Here is a 26,511-nt window from a genome sequence, read left to right as displayed (position 1 = left end):
AAATTAACTAGAATTCTTCAAGAAAGAGTTAAATCATTATAGATATTACATGTGTTTCAGCAGGCCTGGGCTTCTGCTGCCCACTAGTTAAATGTGTCCTCTGAACCAAACTAAACCTAACTTATACAAAGTTATAAGTTCACTTTTCATGTATTAACAAAAAAACATTATTTTCTGAAAAATAAATAGAGCTGAAACCATTAGCTAATTAATCTGATTAATCTACAGACAGAACATTAGTAGGCATCTATTTTAATAATCCATGAATCGTTATTTATCAAGCAAAATTAGCTAACTACATTCCCTGTTTCCTGCTTCTGAATTGTGACGATTTGCTGCTTTTCTTTATCTTATGTGATTGTTAACTATCTTTGGATTTAGGTCTGTTGTCAAAGTAAAATTAAATATTAAACATAAGATTCAAAAACTTGAGGTATAACACATTCAACCAAAATCATCATGAGTTCATTTTTATTTCATAGTCCTGTACTGAATCAACCCAATAGTGACTACAAAACCAAAAATAAGTCAACTTTCCCCTGTAAATGTTGCGTGTCTGTAATAGCCATGTAAGAAAATACATAAATACTGATCAAATCAGTCAAGTCCTTTATACTTTTTTTGCATGATCAGGTTCATTTTCTGTTTAAAATGTTGTAAAAACATTTGCCTGTTCATTTGTAAGAAAAATGCCCTAAGGTATTTGTCCATCTGTGCAGTCAAGCAGATCATCTGTGCAGTCAAGTAGATCAGTGGTTCCAAACCTTTTTCCTAAAGTGACATATTTTATGGATATTTCATATTATATTCAATGCATAACAAAAACAGTACAGAACCACTGATAAGCGGTACAATTAGCCCAAATATTGAATGCAATAACTGCATGAAGTTTGTGTAAAACGAGCGATTTGGGTGAATTTTGAGCAGATTATTTCTTTTATCGCATTAGAGATGAGTTTTCTGTTAGCTCTTTTGCTTTTTTTTACTGCGTACTTTTCTAATGCAGGACGAGGCTGTTTAGCAGAGAGGGAATAGAACTTGTGTTCAAGTCTTCACCGTGCCCTTATCCTGTTTATATCTTAAACAATAATCCAATCCTCATTTAGTTTTCTTCACAGAAATGAATGAAATGCTGAGATTACTGAAACATTGAATCTTTATAATATTACCACAATCCTCTTCATAAGTTCAAAAAGAGCTAATATACACACTATATTTAACTGTAGCCTTTTTCTTTATGGCATACTACTGGAGGTTCATACTCATTCACAAATGAAAGCATGGTCCCAATTCAAACCTTTGCAGTACCAAATACTCTGCAGCAGGAATATGAATGGCATTTAGACTGTGTTTTGAAAAGTTTTCAGCACCACAGGATCTTACAGATTCTGTAAACTCCCACTACTGCACAAGCTTCTCTGTGGTTTTGCACCACAACTGAAACGGTGCTTTACTTCTCACCTTCACTAAGATATGAACTAGATATGGACTGTGGTTATGGCAGTGGTGACGACTTGAGGCTAACGATGTGCTTCTGGACCTCCGTGGCCATGTCAGTGATGCTCCTCCTGATGTCCAGAGGCAACACGTTCTCCTCATCCGACGGAGGCTCTAAAACATCAAACTGGGAACGCAGCAGGTCTGCTTTCATGTAATGTCCCCTCCGGGCCACCATCCTCTGCTGAATGAGATCGTAGTCACCGTGTAGGAAGAGAAAAAAGACATCAGGAGAGGCCGGGGGCAGGATATCTTGGTCTGGACTGGAGGAGGAATGGAGGGCTTTGGAGCCGTAGAGCAGGATCTGTCTGTACAGGCGCTTCAGGGCGGAACACGCCACAAGAGCATCAGAGCGTGAACACCTTTCTCTGGGATGGGAACACATAAATGCACATAGTTAGCGAGGGCACTGTACACTGAAATTCTGTGTGGACAATGTGAAAAATGCACTTTAAGTGAAGTCTGGGCATAAACAGCTACAGAGGAGAAGAAGAAGAAGAAAAAGGTGAAGAGAGAAAAAAAGGGATACAAGGATGAGCTGATAAAGGCTGACTGTGTGTGGAAGAGTTGGAAAATAAGTCTTTGATGTCGCCACAGACATTTTAAGAAAGAGATGGCATACTTTTCAGTTCTCCCCACCTCTCGCTCAGTTAATCTGTTTTTACTCTCCCAAACTCCCTCTCCTCCTCGCTCTCTGGTTTTCATCTCAATTTTCAAAACCATCTTTGATAGTTTTGATCTTTTTTTTCGACAATTTCACGTCTGCATATATCCTTACCTCGCTGCTCTGCTCTTCAGCTCCCTCTCTAAACCCATCATCTTCTCCATTTCTGTCATTACAAAAGTATGTTGTGTCTCAAGTGCAAAATGTTCCACACGAGTGTGCATGTGCATAAAAGTCTGTGTGTATGAAAGGTTTGTTTGATCTTACCTCTCGATGACTTCATGTAGTTTGAGAAGCCAAGGCAATCTGTCCTGAAGACAACAACAAAACAACTGTTTATAGCATGTTGTATATATATTTCATCATTGTCTACAGCAGCAGTTGTCCTTTTTATGAAATGTTTTTAATCTTTGTGATCAATATTTTTTGCAGTTGCTTATTTACATATCCGGGGGCAATATCATCGTTCATTTGGAGTCGTGTTTCTGGCCACCGGTTGAATGTAAGTCCAATATTCACTCTTCTTTTAGCTCTGTTTTTGGTCTCCACCAACTCCTGAGGGAAATATCTGACTCTTTAGCTGTTAAATACTCCACTTTGTTCACAAACTGTATCTGTCTGCCATGGTCTTAAGCAGGTAGTGTCCAGTGCATGGATGTATTAAGAGATCTGGATACAGCGTTGGAGGCGGGCTCCCGTTCATTCCTATGAAAGATGCTCAGTGGCGCATGAAGCAAAAAAAAAGTTTAATGTCCGAGTGATAAAATGACCCAGATCTTCCAGTGATCTTCAGCATCCATTGGGCCCATAAAGCAGGCGCAGTAGCGTTTCCTTTAACTCTACCTCCCAGCCCTCGGTCCAGCCTCGGTCGGAGACTCATTCACATGAACGGAGGAAGGAAAATAACTCTGGATTTGGCTATTAGTGCATTTTACAACTTTTAGGACCTTTTTTATTCAAGTGTTCATACTGGGAAGTTGATTTACCTAAAAAAAAATGATCTGCTGATTTACAGACGTCTCTATTCCAATGTAAGTGTATGGGAAAAAGTATTTTTGGGCCCAATGGCATCACGTGACGGACATGGAAGTTGTAATTCCACCGTTTGGCCAATATAAAAATTTCCTTCAAAGCTCAGCGCTCTTCCTGGTGGCTTGGTCCAGTGGGTTTTACATGGTTTTTTCCCCGCTAAAAACAGCTGCCTACTGCGGCCGAAAACAATGCTGAGAGCAGTGAGAGCTATAAAGCTGAGGTGAGCTGCAGAATCAGGTGATGATTCTCTGTAGGTTTATCACTGCGACCCCTTTCATATTGTCATTTGATACATTATTATTATAAAAATATTGATTATAGCCACTTTAAAGGGACTGTTTGTAACTTTTTAAGCATATAAATGTAGCGGGTCGGCACACATGCGCGTTTGCATATGCGCGCTCGCGTGTGGCCGGAGCCTCGTCTCCGCTGCCTGCTCTCCTTCACTCAGACGGCGCGTGCGTCCTCGCTGTCTCGCGCCACCTCTAGACGTGAACGCACGCTCACTCCACACTGCAGAAGAGTTAGTTTAGCTCTGAGAATATATATATATAGTGGACGTTTGTGCAGAAATAACTGCTGCAGCTCCTCCAGACCAACAGAGGTTTTCCGTGTCTTGTGAAGTGACTGGGCTCCTCAACGAGTTACGTTATCGTCTCGTTACTGACCGGGTGCCGGTGTCTTCGGCTGTGGTCGGGAGGCGATAACGTAACTCGTTGAGGAGCCCCGCTGCTGAAGCCTGCGCTGAGCAGGAAAAGCCAACACTAGGATCAGCATTGATTCATGGAGAGACCTTCGTCTGGTCAGCTAACATTACTGCCAAGCAGGTGAAATATAGAGTGATATTGTGGTTTTAGCTGACGTGTGTCACCTCACTGTTTTGAGCGATGCTCGTTCATGTCTATGTAGAGTGAGCAAGCGCGAGCTTGACACTGACTTTCGTTGATTTCAAGGCCACAGGTGTCGCTGTTAAGCAGCATTTCTGAAATCTTACAAATAGTCACTTTAAAGATGGAATATAAGTCGTATTATTTACTCGGTTCCAGGGGTTTACTGCTTTGAGCTTTTTGGCTGCCCAGGGAAGCAAGAGTCATCAGCATGAACACTGATTCAGGCTTTGCCCTTTAAACCAACTGGGTAGATGAATCCAATCACATGCACTACTTTCAGCATATCATCGGAGAGGCAAGCTGTGCATTGCAAAGGACAAATAGGGTGAGCTGAGCTTGCAATGGTGGAGCCAGACCGTGCCATCAAACTGAAGGTTGTTTCATAAATTAGCCAAAAATATTTTTAAACTATGTAAAGACATTACTTCTCTGAAAATACAACATTCATAAATAACTACACTCTTAGCTGCAGTGAGCTTAATGCAGCAGATGCTGTTTATAGTGGGTCTTATTATTCCAAGTCAGAACTCACTGCCAATATTTTCTGTTTAATGGACTGAAGTCAAAGAGTCTTTAAATCAGGGGATCAAACAGAGATCAGGCAGACAGACGTGGCAGCACAAACACATCTTTGATTACACAGCAATCAGAAATAGAATCCGTCCTAATTTGGTTACAACTGATCTGGAGTCACATTTTTTCCCACACTGCAGTGCCTTTTAATATGAAGAGCTGAACTCGAATGAGAGGAATCACATTCTCTCATGTCCTGTTCGGTGATGCCAACCTCAACCTGCCAACTCTAATACTGGCATGAAAGACATGTTTTTGCGACAGCAAATGACAGTAATCCCAAATTTACATTCATTCTCAAACTGCCAACTGTTGAGTATTTTTAAAACATGCCAAAGCATTGGACAGAGCAGGTCCCGGGGTAATTCTACCCACCGCTCAAAGCAGATTTCTGAGTGGGAGGTTATCATGAGCCACCAAACACCGCTACCGGCAAACCGCTGCCAAATGTTGGCAGGGATGTTACTCTGCCTGTAAGCTTGTAAATTCAACTTTGGCAGGTAGCCAGTCAATTGTTTGGAGGTCTACCTTTAATTTGAAAGTCAAAAAGGTAAGTATAGGACAAACAGGAAATATATCCCTCAACTGAATTTCAGGACTGTGGGCTGCGGTGAAAAGCTCAGTTTCCCTCCCTGCTGCTCTAGTGAAGCTTCCACTTGTTGAGTTCTCTGTGGCTGCAAGTTTGAGAATGATTTACTCATGACAGAAGAGAAATGGCTCCCTCTGTAAATGACTGACATTCAATTTGAACTGACAAGACACCTCCACACACATACACACATACCTGGTCTGTGAGTGGCTCACCACGAGCCATCTTCTCGATGTTCCCCTGTGGGTGGAAGTGATCCCCTTCGTGAAGGGGCCAGCCCAGCTGATGATACACACATACAGTATATGCACTATTAAGTCCTACTGTGTACAGAAGTGTGATGGGAGTGTATTTATGTGTGTAGGGAGGGGGATGGATCCATTTACCTTTTCTGATAGGAAGGCCCCTAAGGCGCTCCTGTATAAGAAAAGGAGGAAGACATAACAGACAGAATGATACAGTGCAATAACACTGATCTGATCTACTGCTTTAAGCCAATCATTTACTGCCATAAACATGCTGTAGTTTAGAGCTTAACTCATTAGTGGAAGAATTGATTAGTCGATTGGCGAAAATCAATCAGCAACTACAGTATATTGATAATGAAAACTGCACTATCTGAACTATCTGGAGTACCTTAAACTTAAAACACGCACTATCTGCATCTATCTGCAACCACCTCTCCTAACCACTGGTGCACTTTAAACTTTAAACTTACTTTACACTACATCCCATATACCGTTTTATAGACTGCACATATTACATCTATTTATTGTACACTACATTTTTTTATTGACGGACGGTTCACGCTATGTCCATTCACTATGTTCATTCACCATGTATATTCTGTATTTCTATTTATTGTTTTATAATCTTTATGTACACCTGAACTCTGTATCTGCGCTTTGCTGCTTTGACACCTGAATTTCCCCCTGTAGATTAATAAAGGTTTATCTTATCTTATCTTAATCAAGGAATAATTAATCAGTTTTGATTATTTGCTGCTTTTCTTTAAAGTAATTTGAAAATATTTGATATAAATAATTTTGGCAGATAAAACAAGCACTTTGAGGCCATTAGCTTGGCATTAGGAAACTGATGATCATTTGTCACTATTTTGTGATATTCAAAATAATGAATCGATCAATCCAGAAAGAAATCAGCTGATCATCAGAAATTGAAGCTGGTATTTTGGTGTTAAATTACATCCCTTACAGAACTGTGCTGCAGTTTGCTTAGAACTACTTCCCTCAGTAGCAGATACCAGTGTACTGTAACTAATTATGTAATGGGGAATTAATAGTTTATAAAGCATCACCTATAGTTATCACTAACAAATATCTAATGTATTTTCTCTAAAGCATTTACACATCTTTCCCCTGCTATGTGACTCAAATGAATATGTTGGCAAAACTCTACTGGATGTGCTTCTTATGTGAGATGCCACTTTGTAAGGCTGTTCTTAATCAACAAACAAGAGTGTATACATACTTTCCACAGCCTGAGACTCCCATTATGATGTAGATCATCCTGAAGGCAGAACAATCCCTTTATATGCTAACTGTGGGCATAAACTCACAACTCATGCATGGTCTATAAATCATCTCCAGCACAGAAACATGAAAACACCTGCACAGGTAATCCTACTACCACTAAGCACATGTCTTTAGCTCTGATAAAAGTAAACAATAACAGCTTATATAGACTACTGCAGGTTTAGCAAAACTCTCATCTTACAGCCAACAATATTAACCACACGAAACACTCATAAGTCCCTCTGGCCTGCCAGAGCAGGTGATAAAATATCCTACTGTCTGGCTACTGCTTGTTGTTTGAATACATCCATGCTACTGGTTGATTCCGGGTTGCTGAATTACGTGATGACGCAGCACACACGTCGGCTACGTCAACACTTAAAGGGACAGCGTCACGTTGTAGCTAAACTGTTGACTTCATTATTGTTGAAAATACCTCAAAGTTAAAATGAGTTTTGACCGCAGCTGTGTTTTTTTTTTTTTTTTTTATCACAGGTTCAATCGTTTTATTAAATAATGTATAGCAATTATGTAGGTAATACTGACAATAACCTGATATTTTCAGGTGGAATTTCATTCATTCATTCATTCATTCATTCTCACTGTGCAATATCATTTTCCACTTGTGCAGTTTTGTTAATAGTCTGTTTATTGTCAATACTGTATATACTGCTCCTATTTTTATACTTCCTTCTATTTAAATGGTTCATATTTTGTTACACTTTGTTTAGCTCTTTTTTACTGTGTTAGCTGATGCATCTTGTTTTTTGCATTATCCCCTTTGCTGCTGTACACTGCAAATGTCCCCACTGCGGGACTAATAAAGGAATATCTTATCTTATCTTATCTTATTTATACAAATTCACAAGTTGATCCACAAATTAAAGGCAGCTAGTGCATTACAAATGGACTGCTGCTATATGCACCTAATGTGTAGATTTTAGCATCATTATTGCACCAATAGCCTGTAAAACAATCCTAACCTCATAGCTTGTTTTAGTCACCCTTGAAAACATGGAAAAAGTGAGAGATTTACATTCACCAGCTGGCAATCTGACACCGCACACACGTGGGTCATAATTGTAATGTGTGCTGAAATTTGAGAGAGAGAGAGAGGGAGAGAGAGAGAGGGAGAGAGAGGGAGAGAGAGAGAGAGAGAGAGAGAGAGAGAGAGAGAGAGAGAGAAAGAAAGCCATCCTCCCTCCTGTAGATCCACCAGTGGGCAGCCAGGAGACGGATGCAAGCTCTCCTTCCTCCTGCTCTGTTGCATCCATCCATCCTCTCCTCCATCCATCCTCTTCTCCATCCATCCTCCCATCCATTCCCAAGGGCGTCACAGGGTTGCATACATGCATGTGTATGCGTGAGTCCTCCGTGCGTTTACAGCCTCTATGTGCGTATATCTGGTCTGCCTGCCTGTGGATCCGCTGACATGAGGAGCTGAAACAGAACCGACAGGAGGATGAAAATGCTCCGGTTTCGCAGCCCAAGCATCCGCTCCTTGGACCAGGAGGTCCTCTGCACGATCCGGTTACTGGACGACTCCGAGATCTCCTGCAGCATCCAGGTATAACCAAAGACACCTCATTATTGTCCTCTGTGATTATTGCAAAATGTCACGTGGACGCAGTAGATGATGGGGGGTGAATTAAACAACCCCATGTTGTTTATTATTGCTCTGATTATATCGTCATATTTGTACAGCAAAACACCATTTGAACGTATAGCCTATTGTTCTTCTACTGTATAGTTTCCATGCTGCTGTGATTTACTGGAGAGGGTGCATGCTTTTTTTTGCTCCATGCATACTGCCTGTATGAGGTATGCAGTAAAGAGAAGCCAATAGAGATCCATGCATGTTTATTTGGTCCAAGCAAGATGTGACCCATATGGAGAGAAGTTAGAATGAAGTTTGGTTCATATAGCAGAGGAAACGATGGAGCTGATGGGTGTGGTGCTGATGATAGTGATGATGATGTAGGCAGAAAGGACTGCTGTTTGGGTTATTGATTGCAATGAGTTATGTGAAGCTGTGTGTGTAGAGAGAGAGAGATAGGGGAGTTGTGCTTACTTGTGCTTTTTCTGTTGTCTGCCTATAGAGGTGATGATACTAGAGCTGCAACGATGAATCGATTAGTTGTCAAATATTCAATTATTCTACAACTATTTTGATAATTGTTCACTCGGTTTGAAGTCAAAATTCTCTGATTCCAGCTTCTTAAATGTGAATATTTTCTGGTTTCTTTACTCCTCTATGACTGTAAACTGAATATATTTGAGTTGTGAACAAAACAAGACATTTGAGGACGTCATCATGGGGTTTGGGAAACACTAATCAACATTTTTCATCATTTTCTGACATTTAATAGACCAAACAAGTGATCGATTAATTGAGAAAATAATCGACAGATTAACCGACAATGAAAATAATCGTTAGATGCAGCCCTGCATGATACATGTTGTATCCAGCCAGCTGGCTTCAAGTGGCCCTGCCACCTGTATACTGTAGCACTCAGCTGATGAGCAGCTGCATTGTTAAACTAAAACCAGGGATATGCTTTTAAATTCTTGAGACAGGTAGACTATTTGTTAATAAAGGACAAGGATTTACTCCTAACTACTCACTTTCAGACATTTGAGCCTTCAGTTGGAATTATCAGGTTAAAATCTGAGACAATATAAGAAACAGAGATCTACAACTATTGTACGATATTTATTTTCTTTCAAAATGACAGAGGTAGCCACAGTCCTATACCTTTATTGATTACAGAGTAACTACACCCACCAAAAACACCCCATTCTGTTCATCACTTGCCTTTTCATGTCAAAATCTGGCTCAATGGGCCACCCAGGAAATGAAACAAGCAGGTATTTCTGAGGTGTTTGCGTCTACACAAACTGTTCTACTAGATGTTATTAGGAAATTAAAAAAGTTATGTACTCAGCAGATTGATGAAGGTGTCCCCAATGACTGTACAAGATCATGACCTGCCATCTGCTAAAGTTTCAGTCAGCGGGATCTGAGTTTGAGCAAAAGAGTTGCTGTTTTCTCTTCATCATTTATCAGTTTTGAGTGGCTTTTGTGTTGTTATACCTTCCCAGAACTGCAGTCCTGAAACGTGTTTTTTGATAATTTAGCCAGGCTTAGCTGGTAGCATTACCTGTCAATCAGTGTTTCTGACTAGACATGACGCCTTGGATTTATAATGCAGGATTAAGGGACTGATGCACAAACCACTACCTTAAAACTGAAGTCCATCCAACTAAAACTGACGTAAAAGGAATAAAACCTGTCAGTAAAGTTTTAAAAATTCCCATTTGAGATACAATATTGAACATTTTGCCTGAACAAAGGAAAATATATAAAGTTCCCCCGTTTCAACAAACAAATTAGATCCTGTGTGGCTCCTGGGCCCCTCCAGGCCCGAGCTGCAGCTGCTGCCAGAGAGATAAAAGTAAAATCCTGCGAACCTGCCAAATTATGATGCATCTTTATAGAGCATAAAAATATATGCAAAGCTAAACAGCATATAAACACTATTCTATTCTGTTAAACTCTGTTATATTACATCTTTTCGGCATTGCACCAAATCCTTCAAAGCAGCAGCAGCTTGTTGACAACCCAGTGAGTTGAACAGAGTTGAGAACGCAGTGAGTGAACGCAGCGCCTCGTCTCATCCTGAGACACCATCAGAAGAAGTTGTCAGCTGCCTCGACCCCGTTGTCCGACCCTGAATCACCAAAACCGCTCTGCGTGTCAAACTAACTGTCTCGCTGGTCTCCTACAAGTACCCAATCAATGATTTACAAAACACCATAAAGTGCACTGAGAGAGAAGGAGGCAGAGAGGTTGTGTCTGTTTCTTTGTGTTGCCGTGCTCACATGCATGTATACCTGCGTGCTTGTATGTCTTTGAGAGCACAAAAGTGTGTAAAACTCTGCGTACACGTCTGAGAGCATTAGAGCGTGGCTTTTCACCACGAGATGCGAGAGTCCAAGATTGTGGAAGTGTGTGTATGTGCTTTTAGCTGTGTGTGTGTGTGTATGCGCGATAAGGAAATGGACATTTATATTTCTAGCTGACTGCCTTTTCCAGGGCTTTCTTTAATGGCTTTGTGTTCCGGTGCTGAGCTGCTCCTTCCTACATATTTCATGACATCCTGTGCTCCTCATGCTACACTTCTGCTCAACTACAGCACTTCTCCTCTTTCCACTCTGCGGAGACTTCCATCTCTTACTTTATCTGCTTATTCTTTCTCTCTGCATTATCCCTGTCTGTCTTTCTTATTTTGTCTTCTTGCTGAATATGTAGGTCAGGATGAGATGCCAAAGACAACACTAGACTGACATGAATGACATCATAAAAATAATGTGATAAAACTGTTCTTAAATTGTGCTTGTGAACAAAACGTGTCACAACTGAATAGTTTGCTTAAAGTGGGTCTTCGATGCCCTTATTTCCTTTATCTTTCCTCTAAGGCGTCAGTTCTTGACTTTGCATAAAACGTGGTGCATTAGCCGGGTTCCCTCGGGGCACAATGTTTGGCACCGCATGGTTTAAATGAAGGCTTTAAAATATCTTAAAAAGCAACAAACAACAAGTGTGAATATTTTTATGGCATGAGACTATAAAATGTTGCCTCAAAAATGGATGAAGATTTATGGCCGGAATGAGGAGTACACGTAACACATGTCTCATTACTGCAAGTACAAACATAAAGCACCTCTCAAGAAGAAGGCAATTCAAACTGCTTTGCATAAGACATCAAATAAATCAAGACAAGATAAAAAAGAAACACAAGATGATATAAAAAAGACATATAAATGGGATATTAAGAGTAAAATGAAATAGAAGATGAAATAAGCTACATTTGAATAAAACAGAATAAACAGGACAATGCAGTGCCGTGCAAGGTATGGATGAATAGTCCCATATTTGAGTTTGATAAATGGTAGTGCAAACAGAAGTTTTGGAAGTGTTGGAGCAGACCCGGAGTTTTCTGGGAGTTTGTTCCAGGAGATTATATTTTTTCTGGTCACATATACACATGAGAATCTTAGATTTGTAGAAAGTCAACACTGGTGCAGTGAGGTCTAGGGCTTCCCCCTCTTAGTTGATGATTGACTATTTGGCCATTTTGGTCTTAGTTGACTAAGATTTCTTTAGTCGATTAGTCGTTTTTTATGCTCTTTTCATGCTGAATGACTTATTTCAAAGAAAATTATGAGCACATCTCTGATAAACAGGAGATTTAAAGTGGCGCTTTTGTGTGATTCTTTGTGGAAAATCTCAGTTTCACAGATCTGTTGATTAAATCAACTAATCGATTAGTCGACTAAAAATGTCTTTGGTCGAGGACAGCCCTATTGATGTCGTAGTTGTCTTAAATGTTACTGGATATGGTAAGATTTAAAGATTGTTTTACTTTCAGAATGCACACACAGTGAGGTGCAGACCAGTGTGAGCTTCAATGCAAGTCTGTTCAAATTAAAACACGCCGAGCAAATCTTTTCCAGCACACCATGTTTTACCCTCCAGACGTTATCTTGACATAATCAGGTTGATCTGAGGCTGTTTCCTGAGATTAGGGCTGTCAAAGTTAATGCGATAATAACGCGTTAACGCAAATTTATTTTAACAACACTAATTTCTTTAATGCATTAATGCAACTTGTGATTTTTAGGTTGTAGCGGGCTCAGTTTTAAAGCTAGAGTGAAGATACTGGCATCATATGAAACTAGAAAATGTAAGGAATCCATTGGTATGGGAAGGAGGTTAAATAACGCTCCAAACTTATACGCTAAATTTTGGCGTGGAAAAACTGGCATGGCCATTTTCAACTGTCCCTTGACCTCTGACCTCAAGATATGTGAATGAAAATAGGTTCTATGGTTACCCACGAGTCTCCCCTTTATGGACATGTCCATTTTACATGTAGTTTTGGGCAAGTCATAGTCAAGTCAGCACACTGACACACTGACAGCTGTTGTTGCGTGTTGGGCTTGAGTTTGCCATGTTATGATTTGAGCATATTTTTTAAAATAAATGCAGTACCTGTGAGGGTTTCTGGACAATATTTGTCATTGTTTTGTGTTGTTAATTGATTACCAATAATACATTTACAGTATACATACATTTGCATAAAGCAATCATATTTGTCCACTTCCATGTTGATAAGAATATTACTTGACAAATCTCCCTTTCAGGTACATTTTGAACAGATAAAAAATATGCGATTAAATATTTTAATCGATTAACAGCCTTACCTTAAATATAATTCATTAATCAGTCATGTTACTGATAAATTGCCATAGATACCAACTATACAAAACAGCATTATCAACATCCTATACCTACAAAATATCATTACTCTTAGTTGAAACAAAAATTGCAAAAGAAATATAAATGATCAAAAACACAGAACATATAACATTACAGTCATCTATTCAGAATATCCTAGCAAATATAATCTTTCACATCAATCTAACATAAAATGTTGAATATACAGTTTCAAACAGATACTGTACTCTATCGTATCAACCTCATTTTTCAAACTTTCAAAAGATTACAAGAAGCAATAAAAAGATGTTTAAAACGTCTGAAATAGTATGATTATGATTAATGCATAGTAATACACATACATATGCATATATATTTATGTATCAGGGAGAACTGGATGTGTTTTCGCTATCCATATACACACAGTTAGATGCATAAGGTTGTTTTGGAAAATATTTCAAAGTTCTGGGTCTCCAGACAGGCGACAGCCTATCAGAGAGCAGAGCATAATTATTTTAAGTTGTTTACTGCGTCTCCAAGAATAGCTTGACAGCAGAATATAAGGCAGGTAGAAAGTGTGTGTGTGTGTTTGTGTGTGTGTGTTTTGTATGTGTGTCTATCTACAGCCTGGGGGTTGAACGTGTCCAGCCTGCTGCTCTCATGTTCGGTGTAATGTTAAGTCAGACCTGCTGCAGGAGAGACATGTCAAGATCAATACACAGTGCCCTCCTCTGCTTTCAGCTCCTCTCCCCTTCATCATCCTCTCCTTTTCTTCTCATCCTCTCCCATCTGTCCTTCTCGTCTTTCCACTCCTCCCCTATACCGCTCCGTCTTTCTCCCCACTTATTCTCTGCTCCACTTTCAGCTTCATATTTACTCCTCTGACCACCTTTTTCTCACTTTCTATTTTTACATCTCTCATCTATACTTCCTCCCTCCCTCCTTCATTCTCTCTATCTCTCTCTTTCCTCCCTCCCCCTTCTCTGTGACACATCATGTATAATTAAGGGAGATCACTGTTCTTCATGAGGCCAACATCAGTCAACTGTCAACGATGCGCTACACCACTAGTGTGTGTATGGGGGCACTTATATGTGTGTGTGTGTGTGTGTGTGTGTGTGTGTGTGTGTGTGTGTGTTTGACCATGGCTCACTTGCATGAAAGATTTAAAAGTAGCTACTGAGCCAAAGTTCTGCAATTACGGACATTAACTCACCACACGGAGTAAGAAATGACTGCGTGGCTGTGATGATAACTTGAACTTTTGATAGCTTGAAATAATCCTGCTGATTGTGTTTCTATTCTTGTGGAAGTCACCTTCTCAATACATCACAGTCTATTTAAAGAAGCATAGGGATGCTAGTATTGTTTTTCGCTGTATTAGCCTTTTACTCGGTCAAGGAGAGGTGTGTGTGTGTGTGTGTGTGTTTGTGTAGCTGACCTTTTATTTACTAGCTTTTTTGTGGCTGTGTGTGTGTGTGTGTGTGTGTGTGTGTGTGTTAGCGATAGTGAGGCATTTCATTGTTTCAGCTGGAAGGCATTCTTTGAAACATGTTATAAATAGCATCAGTTTTCTATTCTTGTCCCGCTTGCCGGCGCCTCTTTGATGCTCCTCCGAAGATGACTAAAGAGAAATAATCCTTTTTCTGACTTGTGCTCGCAACTGAGAGAGAGAGAGAGAGATGAGACGGCGGGATAGAGGAGAGGGAGGGAAACATCAAAAGAAATGAATGAGGGGAGAAGAGAGGGAGAGATGGTTAATGGTTGATAAGACAAAATATAAGATGACACGGTTGGTCACATTACATGAGCTGAGAGGATGACGGCAGCAAATCAACAGGGTGTAGGAAGGAGTGGGAGAGGAAACGAGGTGGAGCGGCTGCGGGGAAAACAGATTACTGTAATCAGATTAAAACATGAAACAGATTGGAAATGAGACTGGCAGACGGGGTAGATTTAGAAAAAGGAAGACAAGGTGGAGAAAAAGAGGGAAGGGTAAACAAGGAAAAGGGGAAAGTGTAAAAACGACCCATTTGTTGATAGAAAAGAATCTACAAAGAGCTGGAAATTGGTCAAATGTGGCATCCGAAAATGCATACTATGCACTAATATGTGTACTAGCGTTCATCATGGTGTGAATAAACAATAGTATGTAGCATTTCGGACGCACTGAACTGTAATTACCACGTAACTTCTTGAGAGCCTTCTTGCCGGCTGGGGACGGTGAGAATCATAAAGTCTGAACTCATTTTTAAAAACTATATTACGCCTATCAAAGTGGAATCTTATACTTACACTTAAATTAAAGCGTTATTGACGTTACAGAGCTGTCAGTCATTTTGGCAAGGATCTGGCGATGCGATACGTATCATGATATGGTAACGACTCAATATATTGCGATATTTTGCGATACTGCAAGCAAGGCGATATATTGTGATTTTTAAATCTAATTTTACGAAGACTTTCATAGTATAAGAACACACCACCATATGCAGAAAATCTGAGTAAATAAAGTTTACTTTTTTATGCAATCAGAACAGTGGGATCTGCATTTGCATTTATCACAGACATCCAACGTCACAGCACTACTTTGTGAAGAAACACTTCTTTGCAAATGAAATAAAGTATTCTAACTATTAATTCAAAATCGATAGTGTTTCTGAGATTCAATACAGTATCACAAAACATAATATCGCGATAATTGATTTTTCAGATATTTTCTTACACCCCTAACGCCATTGTCTATTTTGAACGTTGTCGTTACTACTGCATTGCATTGTGGGATTTATGCCATCGCAGTGTCCAGCGTCAGTTTCATACTGAGGTTTCAAATATACTAAAAAATCTCAACTAATTTTTTAGCGTACTAAATAGCATGTTATTATGGAATTTCAGATGCAAACAAAGAACAAACCACAGCGGAGAGGAAGTAAGAGGTCAGAGGTCACACACACAGAGCTGATTGATATTCATTGTCTTGCTCAAGGACACTTCAGCGTTAGATCAACCCTGCGAAGGACGGACTCCTTCCTCACTGTCACCATGCAGGATGATAACTACTGCACACATATTTAAATTGAGATATGTTCATGGAACAAGCACAAATTTGACATCTAGGCCTAGTTTATCAGCTCATTGTTAAAGTAATGCACGTATGAATTTATATACAGCAGAGAACACAAGATCATTATTTAGAATTTCTATGTGAGAAGGTTGCATTTACTCCCGTCACTTCATCATACTTCTATTTTAGAATAAGAGAATTTTAAACGAGCTAAACAATAAGTGAGTTTAAGTCTTCAGCATGGTTTATAGAAACCCCTTTTGGGCATTAGTAATAGTTTATTTTCTCCTTTTTTAATCAATAATAATAAATTATAAAGTCTGTTCAAATCAGCTGAGCCAGTTTACTGGAAGTAACAAGTTTGACATAACTACATTCAATTAAATTTACTTTATATCACCATGATGATCCACTCAATATCAACACTGCCTTCCAGGGAGTCCTGGGTCCATATATTAAAAACAAACGATAGAATAATTAAAATATATAAAACAGTAACTATCTACACAGTCATGCTTGTATTTTCACCAATCAGCAGGCTTTCACAACATCTTTGCTGTAGTTCAAACATCAGTTCAACCACATCTGCATTTATAGCTTTATTTAAGCATTTAGAATGTAAATAGATAGACAGAACTCTAGGTGTATAGGTTTGTGTGACAACGTCATTATCATCATTGTGTGAATGTGCACATTTGGTGTCTTTTCATGTAGAACGAGCACACCACAACTTATTGCATCACACTGTTAGACATCAGAAAAAGGAGAGAGACACACAGACAGAAATACTAATTTGTCCCCAAAACACGCAAATAAGAAAACAAACATATTCAAACACTCTCTTTTCTAAACACAGTCTCTTTTTTTATTTTGTCGTGGATTGTTTGTTTGTTTGCCACAAATTTTTTTTTGAACATCCTGCGGTGCAAAGATAAGACAGCTGCTTCAATGCACCCACCATGTGCACACACTCATAACAGCAGTGTTGTGGCTACAGTCATCATGCCATCATCATCATCACACTTTCTCTCTCCTGCCGTCCTGTGAGTTAGTGTCCAGCTGTACACAGGGCGAGAGTGATGGAGATCCATTATAATAGAAACTGGTTCTGCTCCATATATTTATAATTTATGGCTCTACCTCTATAAGCTTATTAGACTGTGAGGCCAGCCATGGGTTCATATGACGTGTTTTATGTCGTGTGTTAATTTGTGCATGCCTTTGTGCCCATGCATGTGTGTATATGAGCATCTCTGCGGCATTGCAGGTGATGATACGGTAACTGGTTTGTCCCCTTCCACACTGGGACAAGGTCACAGTCACCATTATGATTGCTGCCCTCAAGGTTGGGAAGGATTAATAGGTTTGATATGTAAATGATTTAAACGGTAACATATAATTATAGATACAATTATTTATTTTAAAACATTATATCACAGCAGATTAGTGTTTCATGACATCATCTTTATCCCATGTAAACAAAAAACAGCAATAATAGACATCAACATTTGCTGAGGAAATGAGTACTGATCATATGTAAGTGAAGGAAGTGAGATTTGGTAAATTAGCACTTTTTAAAACAACAAAAGCTACAAAGTGCTTCATAATTTAAAATAATTTGCACACCATAACAAAGAGGCAGGATAGTAACAGGCACAAGAAAAAAAATGTACATAAAGAGGACCTATTGTGCTATTTTCAGGTTCAGACTTGTATTTTGGGTTTCTACCAGAACATGTTTACATGCTTTCATGTTCAAAAAAACACTTTACTTTTCTCGTACCGGCTGTGCTGCAGCACCTCTTTTCACCTTCTTTCTGAAACGCTCTGTTTGAGCTACTGCCCCCTCCCTCTTCCCGAAAAAGCCAAGTCTGCTCTGATTGGTCAGCTGGCCCACTCTTGTGATTGGTCAACCGAACCAAACTCTTTGGACTCCGCTCCAGCTCCGCTCTAACTAGCTTTGTTTGAGGGCATGCCAAACTAGCCGTTATGCAAATGCGTTACTTGGTGACATCACCACATTACGGAAGAAAAGGCAGGGCTTCAAGCAAGGTGTTTCAGGCAGTTCAGGAGCAGTGTTTCTGTGGGGGAGAGTAACTCCCTTTGGCGTGGACTTTGGGTTTTGTAACTTCACAGACCTTTTACATGCACAAAAGCTATATAACACACTAAAGGAAAGGGAAAAAGCACAAAAGCAAAACAGGTCCTCTTTAAAAGAAGAATGACAAAAAAACTAAAGTGGTGAGCTGATATTATAGTTTTCTTATACAAGACTAAAAGTCTACAGCCATGCACTTAGGCAGTGCTAACATCAGCATGCTAACATCATCACATTAACAATGCTAACATGCTGATGTTTAGCAGGTATAATGTTCACCATGATCATAATTGTAGTTTAGCATTTTAGCCCGCTGACATTTGCTAATTATCACTAAACACAAAGTACAAATGGGATTAGCATTAGTTTTGCAGGTATTTGGTCCTAAACCAAAATATTGGACAAATTAAATATTTGACCTGATGACTGCGCTAGAGGAAAAGTCAGAGGATCACCAAACTTATTGCAGGTCATCATACGGGACCTGAATGGCTGTACCAAATTTTATGGCAATCCATCCAATAGTTGTTGAGATATTTAACTCAAAGCCACAAATCTGAACCTCATGGTGGTACTAGAGGAACCATAGTCAGTAGGATTCATCCTCTGGGAACCATGAATGACTTTCATGGCAATCCATCCCATAGTTGTTGAGATATTTATATATATAGTCTAGACAGAAGTGGTGGACTGACCAACAGTCCAACATTGCCATTTATAGAGCCATGCATAAAATGTCACTTGAATTGGTTGACCTAATAGTAAGAGGTAAAGTCCCAAAGTTCATTAAGTATAGGGATATTTACTTTTTTCTGGCTATGATACGCTGATGGTAGAGGAAGTCCTTCCATATGCCAAGTCTGTAGCTCCGGTCGAGAGTCCATTACTGTTGTGGGTCAGTGGTTGAGGAGGATAAACCCAACATACTCTTGATATCAATACTAGACTGGAGCTGTGTGGGTTTCTCTTTGATATATGACATCATTGCTTGTCTCTTCACACTGCTTCTCTCAATTTTTCCCTCTCAGGTATCAAACAAACACAGCCTGGATTTACTAATCAAACATTTACTGATAAATGGTGTGATGGTGGGAGGTTATTACAGAGAGGGATGGTGGTGGTGAGGTCGAGTATCTCTTTCCAAAGATTTCCCTCCTTAATATAAATTGGATTGCTTCCATGATTCAGCTCCCCGACTGGAAGTGTTTGATCCTCCACTTCTCTCTCCCAATCTTGCAGTCAGCGTAGCCTCAGAGGATGATTTGTATGTGCATCCTGCCTCTGTGGCTTACTTTTAAAATCTGTTTCAAGATATTACTATCCCTATACTTCAGTCTAATCATTAAAATGGTCAAAAATAGCCTTTTAAAACCACCTGACCTGCTGCTGGTGAGTCATTACAAACCCATGCTGTGCAGCTAAACATTGTCGAAACCCACAGATCTTTATTTACATTTCTAGTAGAGTCCCAAAGTTTCCAAAGATTCCAAATATATCGGGTTGAATTTGTGGAATAAGATGATTTTTCCAACCATGAAGCTACTTGAGGAGACATAAAAAAAGGAAGACAGGATTTTAAGGGAATAGAAATAGTATAAGTGGGGAAAAATGTGTTTCTGCATGCTGAGAAATAGAAAGAGAAGAGGTTTTAACTCCTCTACTTTGATCCTCTGCATTGCTTTTCCCTCACCCCGCATCCAGCTCATTGATTTGTCACTGTTGCATCCTGGTCAAGCCTCTGGATCAATCCTTTCATCGGCTGGCTTGGGGGTTGAGTTTTGGGTGGTAAATAGAAGCTGGCTTTAGAAATTTTGGCACGGTTATTAATAGGAGGACAATGTTGTTGTCACACATGCACAAAAGCCTGCTTACACTCTCATCCTAATTGGCAAATAAATCTGCAAATTGGTCCACTAGCGTCTTAAATCTCCCGAAGAGAGGCTGCAGTGACAACAGAGAAAAGCCACAAATTAGTGAAGCATTTGTCTTAGAGGCAGCCTCTTGGCTTTTAAATTGGTTTGTGTGAAGGTAAAGAGGGGCATGTCATTGTTTTTAAAGTCCCACTACTCTCTCTATGTCTCCTCTCCTTCACTCCTTCACTGTGTGCTGATAGGAGCGTGTGTTGTTTTTTTCACACAGGGTTTGCTGGAATTTCACGCTCCTTCCCCTCACAGCGTTCCAGCTCAGCCAATTAGGTATGCCGTGTCATGAAATGAGTCGATAAGGGCCAGTCATAATTGAGCTGGCATGCATATTAATTAAACAACAAGCGGTGTTTAACTGGGCCAGTGCACCCAGGGTCCTAGTGCTTGACTCGTAGTGGTCACAGAGTCACAAGTCATTCACCTGATTTAGACTGAAACTAATGGGTATGTTATTATAGCATACGACATCTGATTTAGAATAAAGAATAACCCTCTTTTAACAGAAAATATACTATCTGTTCATTTTTATTGGTAACTTCTATCATTTTACATATCAGTGGACGACTATTTTGGTTCAATCCTGCTCCAGTTTGTTCCTCTCATGTATTATTATCATTGCATTGGAGTCACTAAGCATTTATGTAAGATGTATCACTGGTGATCTGTGAAATACCCAGACAGTTGTTGAACAACACGCACCACAGTTTTGAAGGTGTTTTCATAATCCTCAAGTAGGGATGCACAATAAATCAAAATTTTATCGAAATTGCGATATGGCCTACTGCAATTTTCAAATTGCAGGCACAATATTTGTTAAAGGGACTGTTTGTAAGAATCAGGAATTGGTTGTAACAGCGACACCTGTGGCCGTTAAGTCAACAAAAGTCAGCATCTAGTTGCTCGCGCTTGCCCGTGTGCACGTGCTACTTGAATGTGAGCGAGCATCCGTCAAAACAGTGAGGCGACACATGTCAGCTAAAACCACAATATCACTCTATATTTCACCTGCTTGGCAGTAATGTTAGCTGACCAGACGAAGGTCTCTCCATGAATCACTGCTGATCCTAGTGTTGGCTTTTCCTGCCTAAGCCTCCCGAAGCGAGACAGGGGAGACACCGGCACCCGGTCGGAGACGATTACGTTTCTCACAGCGGAGCCCCGTCACTTCACAAGACACGGAAAACCTCTGTTGGTCTGGAGGAGCTGCAGTATTTATTTCTGCATAAACGTCCACTGTACATTCACTAGATATTCTCAGAGCCACTAACTCTTCTGCAGTGTGTAGTGTGTGCGCATGCATGTGAGATGAAGCGAGCTGTAAGTGAAGGCAAGCAGGCAGAGGAGCAGAGGAGCAGAGTACAGCAGAGACTCCGGCCCTGTAGACCAAAGCTACGGTCTCCCCCGTGTCCTCCGACCGCGGCCAACACTGTTTTGCAAGACGGGCTTCACTAGGCATAACTTTGAGGTTTTGGTGCTTCCGTGTAGTTTGTTTTGGAGTCCTGTCTGAACAGCGTAGCCACACGCGAGCGCGCATGGGACACCGACCCGGATTGATCTATACGTGTAAGAAGTTACAAACAGTCCCTTTAAAGGTTAAATGTGTGTCAAAATACCATTTTAAATCAAAGATTGCGGTGCTGCAGAGATGTCCTGGCCTACACATCATATTCTAATGACTTAAGAAAACATCTTTGTTTGGTACAGATCCCCGCAAAAATCACATCATAATCATTTTTACATAATAATTTTTAATTTTTTCACCATCACCATCATGTTTTTCAATGAAAATGAGAATAATTAAATAAAAATGTTCACTCCCCCTAATATTGCAAATCGTATTGCAATTGCAATATCGGTCAAAATAATTGCAATTAGTTAATTTATTCAAAATCGTTCAGCCCTATCCTCAAGGACTCTTCTGTCCATCTGGACAAAAAGAATATTTCATCCATGAGGGAACAAAAGACGTTAATCGTCGCAATTAATGGGCCATTAAAGTGTCTCGCCCAGACCTCTCTACAACCCTGCGTAGAATTGCTGCAACGCTTAATCTTGTGTGTTTTCAGCCACATTTCGATTGTTTTCAGCCGCATCTGTTTTCAGCGAAAACGCTCTATAAACCGACTGTTCACTATCTTCTCCGCACCGAATGGCAAGCTCACACATTAGCAACCAGCTGGTGAACATAGTGGACATAGAGACCAAAAACAGAGCTAACAGAGAGTGAATACTGGATTTCCATTCACCATGTAGCTAGAAACACAACACAACAAATGAGTGAAAATGTTTTTCCGTAACTGCTGGATGTGCAAATAAGTAACTGTTTGCTAACAAGTTCACCATATCAACTTAAAAACTGATGATATGTCAATGTTGTGTTGAGGTGAAGGCGAAGTGTTGTCAAACGACTTTCTGGATTGGCACAAAGTGGGGTTAAATTAGATTATAAGTCTTCAATTATTACAGTCCACAGTTCTTATGGCATTGTGCACTATGGAGGTCAAAACTCACTTGATTTCAGTAAGTTTACCAAATGTTTTTGTGAATTTGCAGTATATGTAGGAATAAATAATTGATTCCATGTGTGTTTTTATACTCAATATGCTGATGGTTTTCTATTTTTTCCTTTAAGTCTGGTCTGCGTCTGAACTCGGCCGGCTCTAAGGAAGTCGCTTTATGGAGAAAAAAATGGTAGAGGGTGGATAGACACACTCGAACATACACGTCAAAGTGCACTTTGCTTCTGCTAAACTGAATACACTCTACAGCGCGGCTCTATTTAAAGTGTGTGTATGTGTCTGTGTGTTCAAGCGAGGCAGAGAGAAGAGCACTTTGCCGTCATTAGGTGAGATCATGTAGAGACAGGATGACCGGGTTAATTTTTAATGCCCAGCCTTTGGATATATAAAATATGTATTCAGCCCTTGTTGGACATGACATAGACTCTTTATATCTCTCTTCCTCTCCGCCTCGCTTGCCTTAGTCAATTTCCCAATCTCTCTTTTATTCACTCCTTTTTTAGCTCTGTCTTTGCCTACTCTCTCTCTCAGCCTCTCAGCCTCGCGGCGTGTTTGGCCCTGGTTCACTCTCTGTCTGGTCTTCTCTCTTGGCGTCGGTCCGCCTCTCTTCTCCCCACGAGCGTCTGCCCTGAGAAGCAGACAGAGGAGAGGTGGCGTTTGATGATCTGGCTAGAAACGGCTCGCAGCGTGGCTGTTTTCATTCTGTTTCTTCCATTTTTCTCCTCCCTCAGTGTGTGTGTGTCTGTTAGCTTTTCAGATTTAACAGCTTAGTAACACTGTTGTCACGGATCAACCGCAAATCCTAAAGAGATGTAGACAGACAAACACAAACCCAACAACACACACACACAAACACAACAACGCACACACACACACACACACACACACGCACCACAGGCAGGCCAGCATGGAGACACAGATGATCACAGCTACACCCACAGGGACACACTCTTGATTTACAGCTTACTTGTGTCAAAGTGATATAACAGTAAACCTGAACCAGCCAATAGGGACACGCTGTCTCTGAGATCACTGACAGCTGATTGTTGCCGTGGTGATGTAACAAAGGTCACTTGGGACACCCACCTAACTGTGCAGTTGATGCTTTTTAATACCGTGTTGGGCTAGTAATCAATTACTCACTACACACTGAAAAAGCAATTACTTAACCTTACGAATTACTCATTACTTGGAGGGATTTACTGACCATCAACAGATAGCTTAATGTTAGCCTCAGTGACCGAAGCTCTGCAGAAGTCTCAACTCTCCAACAATTATTCTGTTTCAGGCCATTAAATAGGTGTTATTGGTAGCTATAATCACCATAGATGTGGGTCAATAGGGGCCTACTACACCCAATAGTAGGTTTTATCACCTATTCACATGGTAGATCACTGAAAGAAGGTATAAAAGAACACAACAACGACGTCTAGTGACCATAGTAATTATGATAGGAGCAGAAGTGGAAGTCAGGCGTTGTAGTTTTAGACAACATGAAAGGTTGGGCACGAAAGATGGAACAACACACAGGGTTTTCACCCAGGAGGCCAGGGTTTGCGTAGTTGTCTTTGTGTTCACAAGCGTCAAGTGTCACTTTAACTTTTGAAAAGTAATTATTTTCAGCCAAAACACGATGTTTTTCCTTTAACTTAACCAAAAAGGTTTGTTACCTAAAGCCTTGTTCAAAACGTAACGTTTCATTCATTTTTACGTGTTAAAACGTGTTGCTTTTAAGTTTCGCTTTCACTTTTACAATGTAGTAGGCCCCTACTGACCCACATCTATGGTGCTTATAGCGACTGATAACGCCTATGGCCTGATAACAGTCGAATCAGGTGCACTGTCCGAACAAAACCAGGTGATTCCTGAATGTAGGTTCAAGACACAACATTAGAATAAGACTCCTTTGGAGTTACTGGGAGTTGTGTTTTCTCCTTTTTTGGTAGAGGCTAATCACCTCCGGCCCCAAGCTAGTGGACACTTTCGGCCCTAGTCTGGTATCCATCCTCGAGTATGACAGCAAACAAGCCGCCGCCCACATTGTCAAAGTAACAGAGCGTTACTGGGATTAGTAACTGTAATGTATTAACTGAATTTCAAATTGTGATTGCAAATTGTATCCCCTACTCATTACTGAAAAATGTAATCACATTATTGCAACGTTTTGCAGAGTGGGTTAGTATGCTATTCTCTTTGCGTCTACAGTACAGATGGCAGAACAACTGGGTGGTGTTTAGTTAAATATTGATATGATAACGTGTGCTGTGTAGCATGTTTGTGTGGTTAGCCTATATATGAATTCCTTCTGTGTATTGTGTACTGGTTTTATTTTTTAATTCTTCTTCATTGTTCGTTGCATTGACCTGGAATTGTTGGCTGCTTTACAACAGTGTGTCCTTTGGGTATTTACTGAAATGATGTTTATCTCTTTTGATTGGTGTGTAAGATAAAGATGCTGGTATTGTGGACAGACAGTCGGGTAATGTATGCTGTTTCTACTCTCTGTGCTGTGCTGTTTTTGTTTTTTACTATTTTTGAGTGGCTGCTGTGACATTAACAGGAAATATCTTGTTTTTTCTGTGGCCATTCTGTCAACAGCTACAGTAGTAGGCCTCTGCTGCAATTACTGCACATAACAAGATTGTTTACTGAGAAATAGAGCATGACTCACCAAGAAATGTATTTAAAAGGCTGCTTTGCTGAGAGATTGCAGTGTTTACCAAACACAACATATGCACAGGATATCATGTTTGTGTAAGATGACTAAGGTGGCTGAACAGGGTCATCTAAGGTGCTGATTTGCATGATCAGCATTTAGATGCTTTAAGAGATGCTGTGTTGTAACAAATCTTTGCATGACTGGCTCTGCCTCAAAAGGAAGTCACTTTAACCCTCCTGTTGTCTTCGGGTCAAATTGACCCGAAGACAACAGGAGGGATAAATCCACAGAAATTCAACATTAGGTCATGAAAAATTAACAAAAGTATGCTCATATTATTAATAATAGCCAGACAAGAAAACATTATTGTCAAATAATAGCCTTGTTCATTATCATCAGTTGGCCTGTTTAACCCTCCTGTTGTCTTCGGGTCAATTTGACCCGAAGACAACAGGAGGGCTATGAAAACATAGGACTGTCCTCGACCAAAAAAATTCTTAGTCAACTAACACTCATACAATTTTGTTGACTAATCAATTAGTTGATTTAATCGTTAGATCTGTAAAACTTCCAACAGAATCACACAAAAGCACCACTTTAAATCTTGTGTTTACCAGAGATGTGCTCATAAGCTTCTAGGAAATAAGTCATCCAGCATGAAAAAAAAGCATAAAAAATGACTAATCAACTAAATAAATCTTTGTCAACTAAAACCAAAACGACCGATTAGTCGATTAATCGACTAAGAGGGGGCAGCCCTAAGAAAATGTTCTTTTTATTCAACACAAAGGAGAAACAGTTGGTTTTAATAGTTGCAGAAGATTTCTTGGAGAAGAGAAAGATTGGAGATATATTTTATCTCATTTCATTAAGGACAGATCAATTAGAAGTAAATAACAATATTTATTGAGGTTGACAATAGTGACTTGAAGCACCGTCATTAAACATAATGAAGATATGAAAGAGGAGAGGAAGTGTAGAGGCTGGTAGTGGTGGAGTAAAGGCAGCAGGTAGAAGATGGAAACTCAGTTAAATCTCCCCAAACATCCTGAAGATCATGCTGGTGATGGGGGAGGTCTCAGCTGAAGTGACAGAGAAAATTTAACCAAAGAGAAATGAAGGCAGAATGTGAGCGAAAACAATTCACCTGACTTTGAGATTCATATTCTGCTATCACTCTGGGTAT

The 26,511-nt window shown here is 40.0% G+C and overlaps 2 protein-coding genes across 7 annotated transcripts in view; one reads left to right on the top strand and one right to left on the bottom strand.

Moving 5' to 3' along the window:
• Positions 1-1,015: 1,015 nt before the first annotated feature.
• LOC119492582 (probable gluconokinase) lies at positions 1,016-15,546 on the bottom strand. Of its 2 annotated transcripts, XM_037777123.1 has the most exons (7): positions 15,542-15,546; positions 7,022-7,063; positions 6,737-6,780; positions 5,632-5,662; positions 5,441-5,527; positions 2,429-2,472; positions 1,016-1,865 (listed from the first exon to the last, which is right to left on the bottom strand). In XM_037777123.1, the coding sequence occupies exons 3-7, from the start codon at positions 6,772-6,774 to the stop codon at positions 1,496-1,498; spliced, it is 570 nt and encodes a 189-aa protein (XP_037633051.1). In that variant the 5' UTR covers positions 6,775-6,780; positions 7,022-7,063; positions 15,542-15,546; the 3' UTR covers positions 1,016-1,495. The 2 variants fall into 2 exon arrangements, with proteins under 2 accessions (XP_037633051.1, XP_037633050.1); XM_037777122.1 differs by lacking the exon at positions 15,542-15,546 and having other exon boundaries at positions 7,022-7,121.
• Positions 7,976-26,511, top strand: part of frmd3 (FERM domain containing 3) — a 70,659-nt gene continuing 52,123 nt past the window's right edge. For 4 of the 5 annotated variants that reach the window (XM_037777113.1, XM_037777115.1, XM_037777114.1 and 1 more), the window contains exon 1: positions 7,976-8,347. In XM_037777113.1, the coding sequence (XP_037633041.1) occupies positions 8,243-8,347 (105 nt within the window). In that variant the 5' untranslated portion in view covers positions 7,976-8,242. The remainder of the gene's footprint in view (positions 8,348-26,511) is intronic. The other variant, XM_037777116.1, reaches the window with a different exon arrangement.

The sequence above is a fragment of the Sebastes umbrosus genome, chromosome 8 (genome assembly GCF_015220745.1).
Source record: "Sebastes umbrosus isolate fSebUmb1 chromosome 8, fSebUmb1.pri, whole genome shotgun sequence".
Classification (NCBI taxonomy): domain Eukaryota; kingdom Metazoa; phylum Chordata; class Actinopteri; order Perciformes; family Sebastidae; genus Sebastes; species Sebastes umbrosus.
This window is presented reverse-complemented; position numbering and strand designations above follow the sequence as displayed.

What these genes read in the sequence shown, in the direction of transcription:
- LOC119492582 (XM_037777123.1), bottom strand. Translation starts at nt 6,774, where the DNA reads ATGATCTACATCATAATGGGAGTCTCAGGCTGTGGAAA. An exon ending in GGAGTCTCAGGCTGTGGAAA is followed by an intron (nt 5,663 to 6,736) that starts GTATGTATACAC and finishes TTTCTTATACAG; the next exon opens with GAGCGCCTTAGGGGCCTTCC. An exon ending in GGGCCTTCCTATCAGAAAAG is followed by an intron (nt 5,528 to 5,631) that starts GTAAATGGATCC and finishes GTGTATCATCAG; the next exon opens with CTGGGCTGGCCCCTTCACGA.